The sequence below is a fragment of the Pimephales promelas genome, chromosome 24, assembly GCF_988280905.1.
Source record: "Pimephales promelas chromosome 24, fPimPro1.hap1.1, whole genome shotgun sequence".
Lineage (NCBI taxonomy): Eukaryota > Metazoa > Chordata > Actinopteri > Cypriniformes > Leuciscidae > Pimephales > Pimephales promelas.
The window spans coordinates 355475-370229 of NC_142792.1; the positions used below are offsets into that span (position 1 = coordinate 355475).

A 14755-nucleotide genomic window follows, 5' to 3' on the forward strand; every position below is an offset into this window, starting at 1 on the left:
ATCAAATCACATTAAATCATAAACCACCATTTAAATCATAAACAACAAATCATATTATGCAATTAAAGACCATAAATAACACAGCACCAACATTTACAAATTATACATTTTATTTATTTAATTATTTATTTTCAGAAATCAGAATAGTAAAAAAGTATGCCAGACAGCTGAGCTAGTGCGTTTGAAGAAGTGAGGTTTGGTCCGCCTGAATATCTCCTCCAGCTTAGGTGGATCGGGCTTTCCAAAATATGAATGGAGATCCAGTGGGTTGTAATAGTGCTTCATTAAAGATGGCTGCTACGCAATACCTGCACACACCACAATCGCTTTAAAATAACACAGAAACATGCTGCAGATAAAGGCAAAACTAAGCAGAAGCATTTAAACGATACTCAACGTTACTTAGTAATAGCTTTGATCCTGAATCGCTACATTAGATTTCTCAGCAACAAGGGGGTCCGGGTCACATTGCTGTTTTTGAAACACCCCTCTACTATGCCTTTGGTGTGAGAGACCCGGGTTCGAATCCACTGTGAGACACCAATGTGTGCCTGAGCAAGACACTTAACCCCTAGTTGCTCCAGACGCGTGCAACCTCTGACATGTATAGCAATTATAAATCGCTCTGGAGAAATAGTGTCAGCTAAATGAATAAATGTAAACGTACTATAAGAAAGATGCTGCTCAGACCAAGGTTATTATAGTTTTGCATTTTTAAATTAGTTTTTATTTTAATCTAATTTTCAAATTCCCTATAAATTTTAGTTCGGGTCAGTTTCATTAATGGCTAAGTTTTTATTTTATGAACATTTCTATTTAGTTTTTATATATTTAGTAATTACAGTTTAGAGTTAACAGCACTTTCAGTTAAAGACATATTTCAGTAAAGTTTAATGTTTGCAGTTTACAGTTACAGGTTTGCACCAAAGAACCACACTAATGCGACTTAAGAAATTCACTCACTCATTAAAATCAAATCTCGTCAAAAATGGAGTATAATAAAAAAAAATACATATGATTAGTCTTACGGTTATTTCTATAATTAATCCTTTAAAAATTATTCTTGTATTGATCCACTAACGCTTTTTTTCCCCATACTTTATATGCTTTGAAACCCAAAACCAAACTAGAGGTCATCTCATTGGGAACTATTCTGTGCTATTAACAATTTAGCTTTAGTACAAATATTTATTAGTAGTAAGCAACTCAATGATTGATTGAGGTGTGTATATATATATATATATATATATATATATATATATACACACACACACACATACATGCTTGTATAGATTTAAGAAATATGTGACAGAAGACTGGAAGATTCAGCTTTGATCAAAGGAATTACAACTGTTTTTACTGTATTTTTGATCAAATGGAAAATATTACAAACCCCCAAAAGAATAAGTAAAATATATACAAAAACAAATCTTATATTAGCCTTGATATTATTTGCCATTGGTTTGAAAGAAAATAAGTGGTTGCAAAAAGAATAAATAATTGACAATTAGTTTGAAGTACAATTTCAATGTAAAGGCTGTCCCATTAACATACTAGCAACACTTCTTTCAACATGGTCTCTCCACCTGAAATGTTGACTTACAGCTTGCTGAACTTTCAATAGTCTGGCTATCTCTTCCTGGTCCTTGCGCAGCTGCAGTTCTTCCTGTCGTTCAGCGGCCACCTTCCTCTTGGCTTCCTCCTCTGCCATTCGCTCAACTCGCATCTGAGAGAGAGAGAAACCCCACAACATTAAAAACTTCAAAATCAAACACTGGGTTTCAATTCAGTCTTGAGAATCTCACTACCAACCATATCATTTCTCTCCTCCAGCCGTGCCATCTTTTCTTCAAATTTATTTTTAATTTCCTGCTCCTTCTCCATTTGACCTTTCACTCGAGCCTCAACAACCCGTTTCAAACGCTCATCCCGCTTTCTAAAGTGGACAGAATTCACAGTGACTCCTGATTTGCATTCACACTTAAACTAGATTAATAATTGAATTGAAATTAGTCGACCAATCAAAAGCACCTCCCCACCTTTTCATTTCTTCCCGTTTCTTTTGTCTCTCCTCCTCAATCTTCAGCTTTCGTTCATACTCTTGTTGCATCTTCTTGTTCAAGGCGTCCCACTTCTGTCGTTCTAGCTTCTGCAGGAAAAGTGTTCATTTTAGTTTCCACAATTACAGGATTTAAGTGAAGAATGACTGAAGTTAAGAGCAAGGACGATGAAAACAAATACAAGGACGGCTGCTTTTGCTTTGTGTGAAAAGTGAATAAAAACAGTTCTTGGCAACATCTGATACACAAATGGGTGAAGGTGAACTTCCCAAGCCAGAGACACACACACGAGTGACGAGGTTAATCTGACAGAGTCTGACTGGGATGGTCAGTTCAGTTTCAGTTTCGACACAGAGTGCCCGAAGGAAGTGTAGCATAGCCCCTTTCACACAGATACCCGGGATCGTTTGATTTGGGTTCATTCACACTGCAGGTGATTTCCTGGAATCTGGGTGTGTAATTAGTTTGTTTTTGTGTAAGAATGACTCAGCCTTGTAATATGGCATTCAATTATTACAGACTTTATCACAAAGCACTGGTATCATGCAGTTTGTGTTAAAATGTGTTTGGGTAGTTCCAACACCCAAGGTCGCTTTACAAATATAAGTAAAGGCAGTGGTTTTCAAACTGGGGTGACGCCACGTACGTGAGGTGACGACCTCGAAACCACTACACTAAAAGACTCCCATGTTACCAGACCACTGAAACCGACAGAATATGAAAAAGCCCCACCTAAGATATTTTTCATCAGACTAAAAAATGTTGTTTGCGCACACTCCAAGAAATTAGATGTTGACGTTACGCTAAACCACGTTGTTGTTTCCCCCATTTCACCTTGCGTTGCAGTCTGGTTGACTGAATAAATAGGCTAGTATAATCAAATTTAAGACCAGTTAAAAAAAAATAAAAAAAAATACGACTTGGACAACAGAATTTAAAACCTTATGGCCTTAATTAAGGAACAAGAAATTTAAGACCTTTTTAAGACCCCGCAGCTCCCCTGTTGTACAGGTTTGGAACAACATGAGCGAAAGTAATGACAGTTAACATCTTGGGGTGAACCATCCCTGTAATCAAATCGCAATATGGACTAGTGTCTGTGAACGTTAAAGTGCAAAATGACAATTTAATTAATCTATTAATATGTTTTTTGTGTGCGTTTAAAAAAAAAACGATTCCATGGGTCTTAAAACATGCACAGAGGAACAGTCTGAAAGGTGTGCCCACCTTGATAACGGTTTTGGTGGCAGATCGTTCGATGGAATTCATGTTGTTGCGGTCCAGAGATCCAGGCATCTTCATCAGCATCCGGTTCTTCTGCACTGTGTGAACAAACAAGCGCGTGTGTGGAGCAGTCCTCTACACACACACACAACAAACAGAAACATAATGGATGATGGTCTGCACGGATCAAACATTGGCTAATCCAATCCTCAAACAAGTCAATGTTTTGCCTTCACAATGTGTTCATTTCAGGCATTACGATGGTCAGAGGTACTCATACCGCGAGGCATTTCTTTGGAGGAGATCGCTTCTTCATGGGTGTGTTGAATTCCTGAATTGACTCAACTGCCTGACGCTTGGAGCCTGAAAGCCTACGCCTGACGGACACCCACAGAGACCATTAGAAAACATTTACATTAAATGCCTTGCTTTTGGCTTGCTTAGTTGGGGACATTTAATATTGAACAATATTATTGATCTGTGTTGTACTACTTTCATGTTATCACTGTGATTGCAATCTGTATTGTAAAAAGCGCTATATAAATAAATGTGACAAACTTAATGAAGAATTCGAGTTGATGTGCTTACTGGACGTCTCCTCTGGGCCTGCTACTGTCATCTATTACAGGAAGATAAAGGCAGTAAATCAAACCTTACTATACACATCGCAATCCCATTTACACCTTCCGTATTCCTCTGTTAGACTTGTACCTGTGTCTGAAGTATGAGTCATGGATTGTGTGACGCTGCTTGGAGATTGAGAAATCTCTTCTGGTAGTTTATCGTCTTTTATCTCAGTTTCCTTTTCTTCAGTCTTCTCAGGTTCAGGGATGCAAACACATGTATGGTCAAAAAAAGAGAGGTAATCGAAGCCTTAATTACTTACATTGCCACCAACCCCAAGGCACATAGTAAATATGTTTCTGCCTTTGAAAAAAAAAAAAAAAAAAAAAAAAAACCTTAAATTTGAAATTGCAAACTTGAGAGCGCAAAACACACAATATGTGAACGGCCCTACAGCGTTTATTTAGTCTCAAAACTCACGCACAACATACAAGGGCAAAAAAACAGTATAGACTGACAGAATGATATCCACGCGCGGGCGCGTTTCTGCACAGCGAGTCACCCAAACTGACATGAAAAAAGCAGGAGATGCCGAAGAGTGCACTGCTTGCATCCCTGCAGGTTCAGGTTGCTATATCACACAGCCGTTGAGTTATTCGCAAATTGCACTATGCAATAAAACACTTCCTATCCTCATAAACGAAATGGCCGTGTTTGGTTAAATGTGGGGGTTTTGTGACTTCGGCAGTTTACACGGAAATGATCTGAAGAGAGAACGCAAAAGTGGCGTTGCGTTACATCACTTTTTATTCTGCGTTTAGACAAGCGTTATGGGTGGGAAATCCGTGAGCATATTGTGACGCAAAAGTGTGTGAAATTCAATGTAGTATGCGCTCCAGGTGGCTAGGTGGCAATGTGGAGCACTACCACACAACAACACCAAGTCTGCTCGCCTGTGTACAACCTTCACCGTCAAGCAGACTTTTGCGTTTTTACCCTTTAGACGGGAACGCGGTCCACTAGAACGATTTCCACTCTGGAGGGTGGTTTCACTTTGTGTTTTTAAGCCCCAAAAACGCCGTCGCCGTGTCAACAAAAGGCACATCCAATAAAATATTTTTACGTTTTCACCCGCGAGCGTTCTCGTGTACACGAAAATCACAGCAGGAATTTCTCACCTCAATTTGGACGATTTCAGGTTCAGGGTTGGTTTCAGTGGGTGGTTCGGCCATCTTTTGCGGTGCATCAACCCTAAATAGAAGCGAGAAATGGCGTTTAAAAGATCTTGACTGATAACCAAAAGGTTGTGGGTTTGAATCTCAGAAAAAAATACATCATATGCTGAAATTTCAAAGCAAACTCACTGTTCCTCTTGGTCCTCAAGTTCAATGTTCATACTAATGTCCTCTGGAAAAAGCAGTGCAGACATAAACATCATCATTCAGTTAACATGCACATTTAATCACTTTAAAAAGCATGCATGACTGTCCGAACAAAGCGATAAATCCTAAGGCATTCATCATCACACAGACCATAATTATTCATTTGAGTTCTGACGGTGATTGTGAATGGCCTCACCGCTGTCGGAGCTGCTGCAGGTCAAGTTGCCCAGTCTGGCTTTCTTCTTCAGGAAAGAGCGCCGGGACGCCCTGCGAACAGCTTTCTGGGTCATGCTATGCCTGAGTCCCACCAGAGAGCGCCGGCGCTGCACAACCTGCGAGCGGCGAACAGACGTCCGAGACGAGCCCGGAGGTGTCGTCTGCGACCCGGATGCAGCGCTGGGGATTTTGTCGGCGGATCGGTCTGGAGACAAACCAGCGTTCACACACTCCGAGGAGGGAATCACCACCACGGCTTCAGACACCTGGATCTGATCCTGCACGGGTTCTGGAACGTTCTCTGCCACTACTTTCACCTCTTTAGTTACGGCGCCACCTTTGTTACGGGTGCTACGCCTGAGGATTGTGGTTTCACCCGGAGCGGGGGTTTTCTTGCTACGTGTGCGGCGTGCAGGTCCCTCCATAATGAATTAAAGATATGTATAATAACTTGCAGAGCTCTGTAACAGAATTAAAGAGCTCTGTAATTGCATTCTTACTAGTAAAAAGCTCTACAATTGAATTGTTACTACTAGTAAGAATTACAATTAGAGAGCTGTTGAATTGAATTAAAGAGCTCTGCAATTGCATTTTTACTAGTAGCAATTCATTTAGAGAGCTCTCTAATGCAATTGTTACTGGTAAGAATTACTATTACTGAGCTCTCTAATTCAATTCTTACTAGTAACAACTCAATTGACCTATGGCTAAGCCATGCCCCCTCCACTCACTCGGACAAACACGGCACGTGCGCTATGGCAGCTGTCACAGTAGGAGACATTTCACAGGAGGCAATTGGTGATTTTTGGAGACAGAAAACTTATATCATCTTGAAGTCACCTAAAGGGCATGAACTATGCATTGGAGGGTTATATTAATAATTTTATTGTTGAGAACGTCAATGAAAAGCTTCAGCTCCAGGCAAAAATGTACAGGTCACAGTGTAAACATGATAACCCGCATATCGTTGCCATCACCGTTTGGTACTACAGTATTTACATGAATCATTCAGCACAACATCGCTAACATTTGTTTTCTCGTTTATTTACAGATATACGTTAATGAAGCTAATTGACATGATGTACAACGCAGAAGCTAACGTTAATGTTTACTAATGTACGTCTAACGTTAGACTAACGTTACGTTAGAGATTTTAAAGATAACGTTCAAATACGTTGTTGACTAACTTAGATCAGATGTAGACATCCTTGTTTAATTTATACGCGTTTATTTGGTGTTGTGGTCTCGCTATCGTATAACTTTATCCAGAGCAGACACTTATCTCTAATTATAGAGAGCGCTCTAATTATAATTGTTACTAGTAACAATTCAATTGTAGAGCTCTCTAATTAAAAATGAATGGAAGTCAATGGAGACATACGACTAGTAAAAATTCATTTGTAGAGCTCTCTAATTGCAATTGTTACTAGTAAGAATTGAATTAGAGAGCTCTCTAATTGAATTGTTATTAGTAAAAGTGCAATTCTGACGAGTAAGGCTGGGTACAATTTAAGCTAAAACGGCTTGACATAGTTACTAGTAAGCATTGAATTAGAGAGCTCAATAATATTAATTCTTACTAGTAACAATTGCATTAGAGAGCTCTCTAAATGAATTGCTACTAGTAAGAATGCAATTGAAGAGCTCTTTAATTCAAGTAAGAATTGAATTGTAGAGCTCTCTAACTGAATTGTTACTAGTAACAGTTGCATTAAAGAGCGCTCTTAATGTAATTCTTACTAGTAAAAACGGATTTAGAGAGCTCTCTAATGTAATTCTTACTAGTAAGAATGCAATTGCAGAGTTCTGGAAATCAATTAAAGAGCTCTGCAATTATATTCTTACTAGCAAAAATCAAATTAAAGAGCTCTCTAACTGTAATTGTTATTAGTACAATTTTAATTAGAGAGCTCTATAATTGTAATTGCTACTAATAGAAATTAAATTGTAAAGCTCTCAATTTAAGCTAAAACGGCTTGCCATACAATTTAAGCTAAAACGGCTTGCCATACAGAGTTGCAATTGTATTTGTTACTAGTAATAATTGAATTAGAGAGCTCTGAAATTGCATTTTCACGAGAGCTCTCTAATTGTAACTTCTACTAGTAAGAATTGAATTGTAGAGCTCTCTAATAGAATTGTTACTTGTAAGAATGCAATTGCAGAGCTCTACAACTCAATTAAAGAGCTCAATAACATTCTTACTAGTAAAAATCGAATTAGAGAGCTCTCTAATCGTACTTGTTAGTAAGAATTTAATTAGAGAGCTCTATAATTGTAATTGCTACTAGTAGGAATTAATTGTAAAGCAATCAGATTGAATTCTAACTGGTAAAAATTCAATAAAGACGAGTAAGGTTGGATACAATTTAAGCTACAACGGCTTCGTCACCTACCTCTTTCGACGTTATTGCACTCCTGTTTCTCACACATTCACTCAAAAAGTTTAAATAAGAACGTGTGGTTAGTACCAGGTGGAACAAATCAACTGGGAATGGGATCATGTATGCATGCGTGCACGCAGAGAGAATGAGGAGTCACGTGCTGATTTGGGTGGTGTCTGAGCCGGTCGGCCATGATACCTTTAGACGTTTAGAATTTTAGACTTTTATTATTTTTTAATATTTATTATTTAGGCATATTATTTTATTAATATTACTTATGTTGTCCATGAAACTTATGTTGTAAAACAACATCTGGAAAAGTTCACTTTTGTTTAGAAGAAATATATCCTTATATCTGTATATACATTTAAAGACTCGCGTCTAAACGCCCTCCTGGGGCCCGTTTCAATAAGGAGGTTCAACCAACTCTGAGTTAAAGCTTGAACTCTGAGTTGACTTATCCTGAGATGGGAAATTCAGAGTTTTCGGTTACAGAAAAGCTGAAATGAGTTAGTTCAATCAACTCTGTGTTGACTGACTCTGAGTTAAGCGCGTGCACCACAGCTATAAAAAGCCATTATCAATGGAGCGCAGATATTACGAGTCACCATGGCAACAGCGCCAGACAAAAAGAGGTGTTGGGTATAATTAATTACCAAGTAATCTAAATATTGTGATTCAATTAAAGGGATTACTCTTAATTCTTCTTTAATTTAAAATAAAATATGATGCAATTACATTAAATAGGCTACTGCATAAACTATAGACCAATTCAGTATAAAACAATAGTGGATTTAACATACATTTTTAAAAGGTATATTTTTATATAACCTTCTCCCTCTACACACTTTGATCAATTCAAGAATAATTCATGCAATTGTATATTGTTAATTTGAAAGCATTAAAAGTGCAGTTTCTTGTCTCTCCTCCTTGTATTAATCAAGTGGTTGAGGTTGATATAGGATTTAGAAATATGTAGACCAATACTTTCTAGAGATAGTAATTGTTACATTAATCTAACTACACTGTTGAAGATGTCATTTGTAGTTAATAATTCATAACTATTTTAGAGTAACTGTTATAATATCAGAGGTGAAACTGGAAGAATGTTATTCAACCTAAAGTAGTCTACTATTACTTTGATACATTTTTACTTAAGTAAAAGTAAAAATACCAGTCTAAAAAATCTACTCAAGTAAAAAGTAGTTAATTTAAAACATGAGTAAAAGTTGCTGAGTAACTTGTTTAACAGCGGGGGTGGGGTGGGGGACTCCCCCATGTGGGGTTGTAACGTATGAGAGTTTCACAGTATGAGAACCATCTCAGAAAATATCACGGTTTATGGTATTAAACAATTGTTAAATATATAAACTGCATTATTAAATTACAGTTATTATTTTCATCAGTTAAAATAACAGTTAAATAAATTAAACATTTGTTCAATAAAACATAATATCAACTAACTTCAATAATTGATTATGATTATGATTGACATCTTATTTTTTATCATGAATAACTTATTAAATTTTATTACAATTTTTTCAATGATTTAATAGAAATATATTATCCAAAACAGTGGTAATCAAATAAAAGTTTAGCAAATGTTTTAATCCTTTTATTTTTTGGCAAAGTGCTGCAAAACAGATTTAGTCAATTAAACCATGGACAAACAATATATATATATTCCTTAAAGAATGTGTAAATACATTTTATTATTAGTGTTGGTGTTTAAACAGCACTTCCTCTTTAAAAAAGGGGAGGAGACCGCAAGAAACTCTGGGTTTACCGAAGAAAACCTGCTCCCGACCAGGTTAGGTTCACAGAGTAAGTTACCATGGTAACTGACTCTGAGTATAAGTTACCTCTCTTTCAGAAACGGGCTTGACTTACTCTGCTTTCTCGGGTTTGATATACCCCCCTTTCTGAAACGGAAAACCCAGAGTTTCCCTCATTTCAGGGTTAACATACTCAGAGTTTTCACTTAACCTCCTTTCTGAAACAGGCCCCTGTTGTGAATTATGTGAAATACACTGCTGGCATTGATTAAATCATTTGATAAATAATTGAAAACATCTGGCAAACATGACGAAAATTTGTTTTTATCTGGGCGCCCTCCTGTGGTGAACTGTGTGAATTACACTGCTGTCATTTTACCCATAAACATTTAAAGATTTGAGTCAGCGAAATAGATAAATCGACTCTGCAAGAATTCTGGTGTGTGTTCAAGTGAAATGAAAAAAGTTCAAATGAATATTACTCTCTCCACGAGCCAAAGGTAACGTTAAGTTAGAGTATAATTTAATATTGAACCAAACATGTATGACGAGTCACGCAGGTCCTGTGCTCCTCCGCAGCGGTAAGACCAGAACCAGTATAAAATAGTCCGAATATAAACACTTATTATAGGTGTACCACAGTGATTCAGGATAAGACAAAGCACAATTTGGACAACTGATGCATGTACTCGCTCACTATATAACCTTTGAACATTTTGAACACAAAAAGTTAAGCACTAAAACTTTATAACAAGGCAACTTAGCCAGTCGCCCTCCTGTGGTGAATTGTGTGAATTACACTGCTGCAACTTATTCCTACAGCCGTGACTGCAGTCAGAGGAAAACTTTGAGTTACAATATTTTGTAATATTTAATAAATTGTTGGTTGCCATGTGACGCAGCAAAACATCTGGCAATTACCTTTCAAATTTTCTATAAATATATTTTACATCTGCGATCAGGGGCGGTTCTAGGGTGAGTGGACATCCGGGGCTTAGAGAAATCCATGTATGGGTCACGATACAAGGAATAAACTTTAAATAAAATTTTTATATTTTTTTATTTATTGTTTTTTTTTTTTTTAACAAGGTGGATCTTTCTTGCTAATTAAAATTAAAAATCACAATGTCACACATCCTCTTCTTTCCTGACATGGTAAAATAGCAAGCTCAGCTCTATTATTGTTTTAATAAATAGCATTCACTTAACAACATGATTTTTGTGAGAATATATAAAAAGAGGTGACTAAAGAATCTCTATAATAACAAAAAAAAAATCTTAACCCATTCTCCAAGCACACGTTACATTTTACACATTACATTTTACTTTATACATAATACAAACAGAAAGGCTAAAAGCCAAGTAGGCCTATAATTAAAACACATGGGTCTACACTTATATTTTTGAAGGAGCACTTGTAGATGCATTTTACACAGCACTTACAATTTGCATAAATAATGGTGTGAGACTGATGGATCAAATATCAAATTTGGAATACAGAAATATGAAATATTGAAAAAATGAAAATGGTACTTCGTTCGATCGATTCGTTCAAATCAGATGATTCATTTAGGAAAAAAGTAAGAAATGATTTTGAATGGCGGTCAGTGAATCGTTTACAAGCAAATTCAATTAATAAACACTGTGATGCTTTGTTTGAAACCATTTTCGTTAGCGAAATATTTTCTTTACGTTTGGTCATGCTGACCAAACATATAACGCTCTTAAAATGCGTGTGCGCGCGCGCGCACGTGCACGTCCTATTGACTGTGCTGCACAAAGTGTTAAACGATCAAAATGTAGCATATCTGACAATCTAAAGAATGAAATCTAATACTATGATTAGAAGTTACCTGCTGAAGCTGTTGTATCAATTTTACTCATTCATTACTAACTTACACATCATCAACAAACACATGGCTCCAAAATATTTAATTTCATTGGCTGGATCGTACAGACGCGTTGCTTCTCATCGATGGTTGGCCAGTTTACATGTCAGTCAGAAGCACTAGCCTGAATGGGCGGTTCTTGTCGGTTGTGAATGACAATGCGTATGTTGACGGACGCTACGATGCGAGAGTCGAGAAATATACATTTAATTAATTAAATTCTCTCAGTGATGGTGTGTACAATGCATGGGAATAAAAAACATTCGGGGCTTTACTGAAAACAGCCCCCATTAGCCCACCCCTATGCTGCGATATTCTTTAAAAATTGAGTTTAATCGCCCTCCTGTGGTGAACTGTGTGAATTACACTGCTGTCATTTTACCCATAAACATTTAAAGATTTGAGTCAGCGAAATAGATAAATCGACTCTGCAAGAATTCTGGTGTGTGTTCAAGTGAAATGAAAAAAGTTCAAATGAATATTATTCTCTCCACGAGCCAAAGGTAACGTTAGAGTATAATTTAATATTGAACCAAACATGTATGACGAGTCACGCAGGTCCTGTGCTCCTCCGCAGCGGTAAGACCAGAACCAGTATAAAATAGTCCGAATATAAACACTTATTATAGGTGTACCACAGTGATTCAGGATAAGACAAAGCACGATTTGGACAACTGATGCATGTACTCGCTCACTATATAACCTTTGAACATTTTGAACACAAAAAGTTAAGCACTAAAACTTTATAACAAGACAACTTAGCCAGTCGCCCTCCTGTGGTGAATTGTGTGAATTACACTGCTGCAACTTATTCCTACAGCCGTGACTGTAGTCAGAGGAAAACTTTGAGTTACAATATTTTGTAATATTTAATAAATTGTTGGTTGCCAAGTGACGCAGTAAAACATCTGGCAATTACCTTTCAAATTTTCTATAAATATATTTTACATCTGCGATCAGGGGCGGTTCTAGGGTGAGTGGACATCCGGGGCTTAGAGAAATCCATGTATGGGTCACGATACAAGGAATAAACTTTAAATAATTTTTTTTTTTTTTTTTTTTAAACAAGGTGGATCTTTCTTGCTAATTAAAATTAAAAATCACAATGTCACACATCCTCTTCTTTCCTGACATGGTAAAATAGCAAGCTCAGCTCTATTATTGTTTTAATAAATAGCATTCACTTAACAACATGATTTTTGTGAGAATATATAAAAAGAGGTGACTAAAGAATCTCTATAATAACAAAAAAAATCTTAAGCCATTCTCCAAGCACACGTTGCATTTTACACATTACATTTTACTTTATACATAATACAAACAGAAAGGCTAAAAGCCAAGTCCTATAATTAAAACACATGGGTCTACACTTATATTTTTGAAGGAGCACTTGTAGATGCATTTTACACAGCACTTACAATTTGCATAAATAATGGTGTGAGACTGATGGATCAAATATCAAATTTGGAATACAGAAATATGAAATATTGAAAAAATGAAAATGGTACTTCGTTCGATCGATTCGTTCAAATCGGATGATTCATTTAGGAAAAAAGTAAGAAATGATTTTGAATGGCGGTCAGTGAATCGTTTACAAGCAAATTCAATTAATAAACACTGTGATGCTTTGTTTGAAACCATTTTCGTTAGCGAAATATTTTCTTTACGTTTGGCCATGCTGACCAAACATATAACGCTCTTAAAATGCGTGTGCGCGCGCGCGCACGTGCACGTCCTATTGACTGTGCTGCACAAAGTGTTAAACGATCAAAATGTAGCATATCTGACAATCTAAAGAATGAAATCTAATACTATGATTAGAAGTTACCTGCTGAAGCTGTTGTATCAATTTTACTCATTCATTACTAACTTACACATCATCAACAAACACCTGGCTCCAAAATATTTAATTTCATTGGCTGGATCGTACAGACGCGTTGCTTCTCATCGATGGTTGGCCAGTTTACATGTCAGTCAGAAGCACTAGCCTGAATGGGCGGTTCTTGTCGGTTGTGAATGACAATGCGTATGTTGACGGACGCTACGATGCGAGAGTCGAGAAATATACATTTATTTAATTTAATTCTCTCAGTGATGGTGTGTACAATGCATGGGAATAAAAAACATTCGGGGCTTTACTGAAAACAGCCCCCATTAGCCCACCCCTATGCTGCGATATTCTTTAAAATGGAGTTTTATCGCCCTCCTGTGGTGAACTGTGTGAATTACACTGCTGTCATTTTACCCATAAACATTTAAAGATTTGAGTCAGCGAAATAGATAAATCGACTCTGCAAGAATTCTGGTGTGTGTTCAAGTGAAATGAAAAAAGTTCAAATGAATATTATTCTCTCCACGAGCCAAAGGTAACGTTAAGTTAGAGTATAATTTAATATTGAACCAAACATGTATGACGAGTCACGCAGGTCCTGTGCTCCTCCGCAGCGGTAAGACCAGAACCAGTATAAAATAGTCCGAATATAAACACTTATTATAGGTGTACCACAGTGATTCAGGATAAGACAAAGCACGATTTGGACAACTGATGCATGTACTCGCTCACTATATAACCTTTGAACATTTTGAACACAAAAAGTTAAGCACTAAAACTTTATAACAAGGCAACTTAGCCAGTCGCCCTCCTGTGGTGAATTGTGTGAATTACACTCCTGCAACTTATTCCTACAGCCGTGACTGCAGTCAGAGGAAAACTTTGAGTTACAATATTTTGTAATATTTAATAAATTGTTGGTTGCCAAGTGACGCAGTAAAACATCTGGCAATTACCTTTCAAATTTTCTATAAATATATTTTACATCTGCGATCAGGGGCGGTTCTAGGGTGAGTGGACATCCGGGGCTTAGAGAAATCCATGTATGGGTCACGATACAAGGAATAAACTTTAAATAATTTTTTTTTTTTTTTTAAACAAGGTGGATCTTTCTTGCTAATTAAAATTAAAAATCACAATGTCACACATCCTCTTCTTTCCTGACATGGTAAAATAGCAAGCTCAGCTCTATTATTGTTTTAATAAATAGCATTCACTTAACAACATGATTTTTGTGAGAATATATAAAAAGAGGTGACTAAAGAATCTCTATAATAACAAAAAAAAAATCTTAAGCCATTCTCCAAGCACACGTTGCATTTTACACATTACATTTTACTTTATACATAATACAAACAGAAAGGCTAAAAGCCAAGTCCTATAATTAAAACACATGGGTCTACACTTATATTTTTGAAGGAGCACTTGTA

At 36.7% G+C, this 14755-nt stretch overlaps 1 protein-coding gene across 3 annotated transcripts; it reads right to left on the reverse strand.

The window, feature by feature from the left end:
- Positions 1–92: 92 nt before the first annotated feature.
- On the reverse strand, positions 93–11491 carry LOC120471043 (uncharacterized). 3 transcript variants are annotated; one of them, XM_089127075.1, is made up of 12 exons: positions 11459–11491; positions 5427–5907; positions 5213–5255; positions 5027–5099; positions 3996–4098; positions 3873–3903; positions 3565–3661; positions 3288–3419; positions 2040–2149; positions 1813–1936; positions 1604–1726; positions 93–308 (listed from the first exon to the last, which is right to left on the reverse strand). In XM_089127075.1, exons 2-12 carry the CDS (start codon positions 5869–5871, stop codon positions 285–287), a joined length of 1305 nt encoding a protein of 434 aa, XP_088983201.1. In that variant the 5' UTR covers positions 5872–5907; positions 11459–11491; the 3' UTR covers positions 93–284. The 3 variants fall into 3 exon arrangements, with proteins under 3 accessions (XP_088983201.1, XP_039516722.1, XP_088983202.1); XM_039660788.2 differs by lacking the exon at positions 11459–11491 and adding an exon at positions 7843–7996; XM_089127076.1 differs by lacking the exon at positions 11459–11491 and adding an exon at positions 7843–7949 and having other exon boundaries at positions 5427–5651.
- Positions 11492–14755: the final 3264 nt, after the last annotated feature.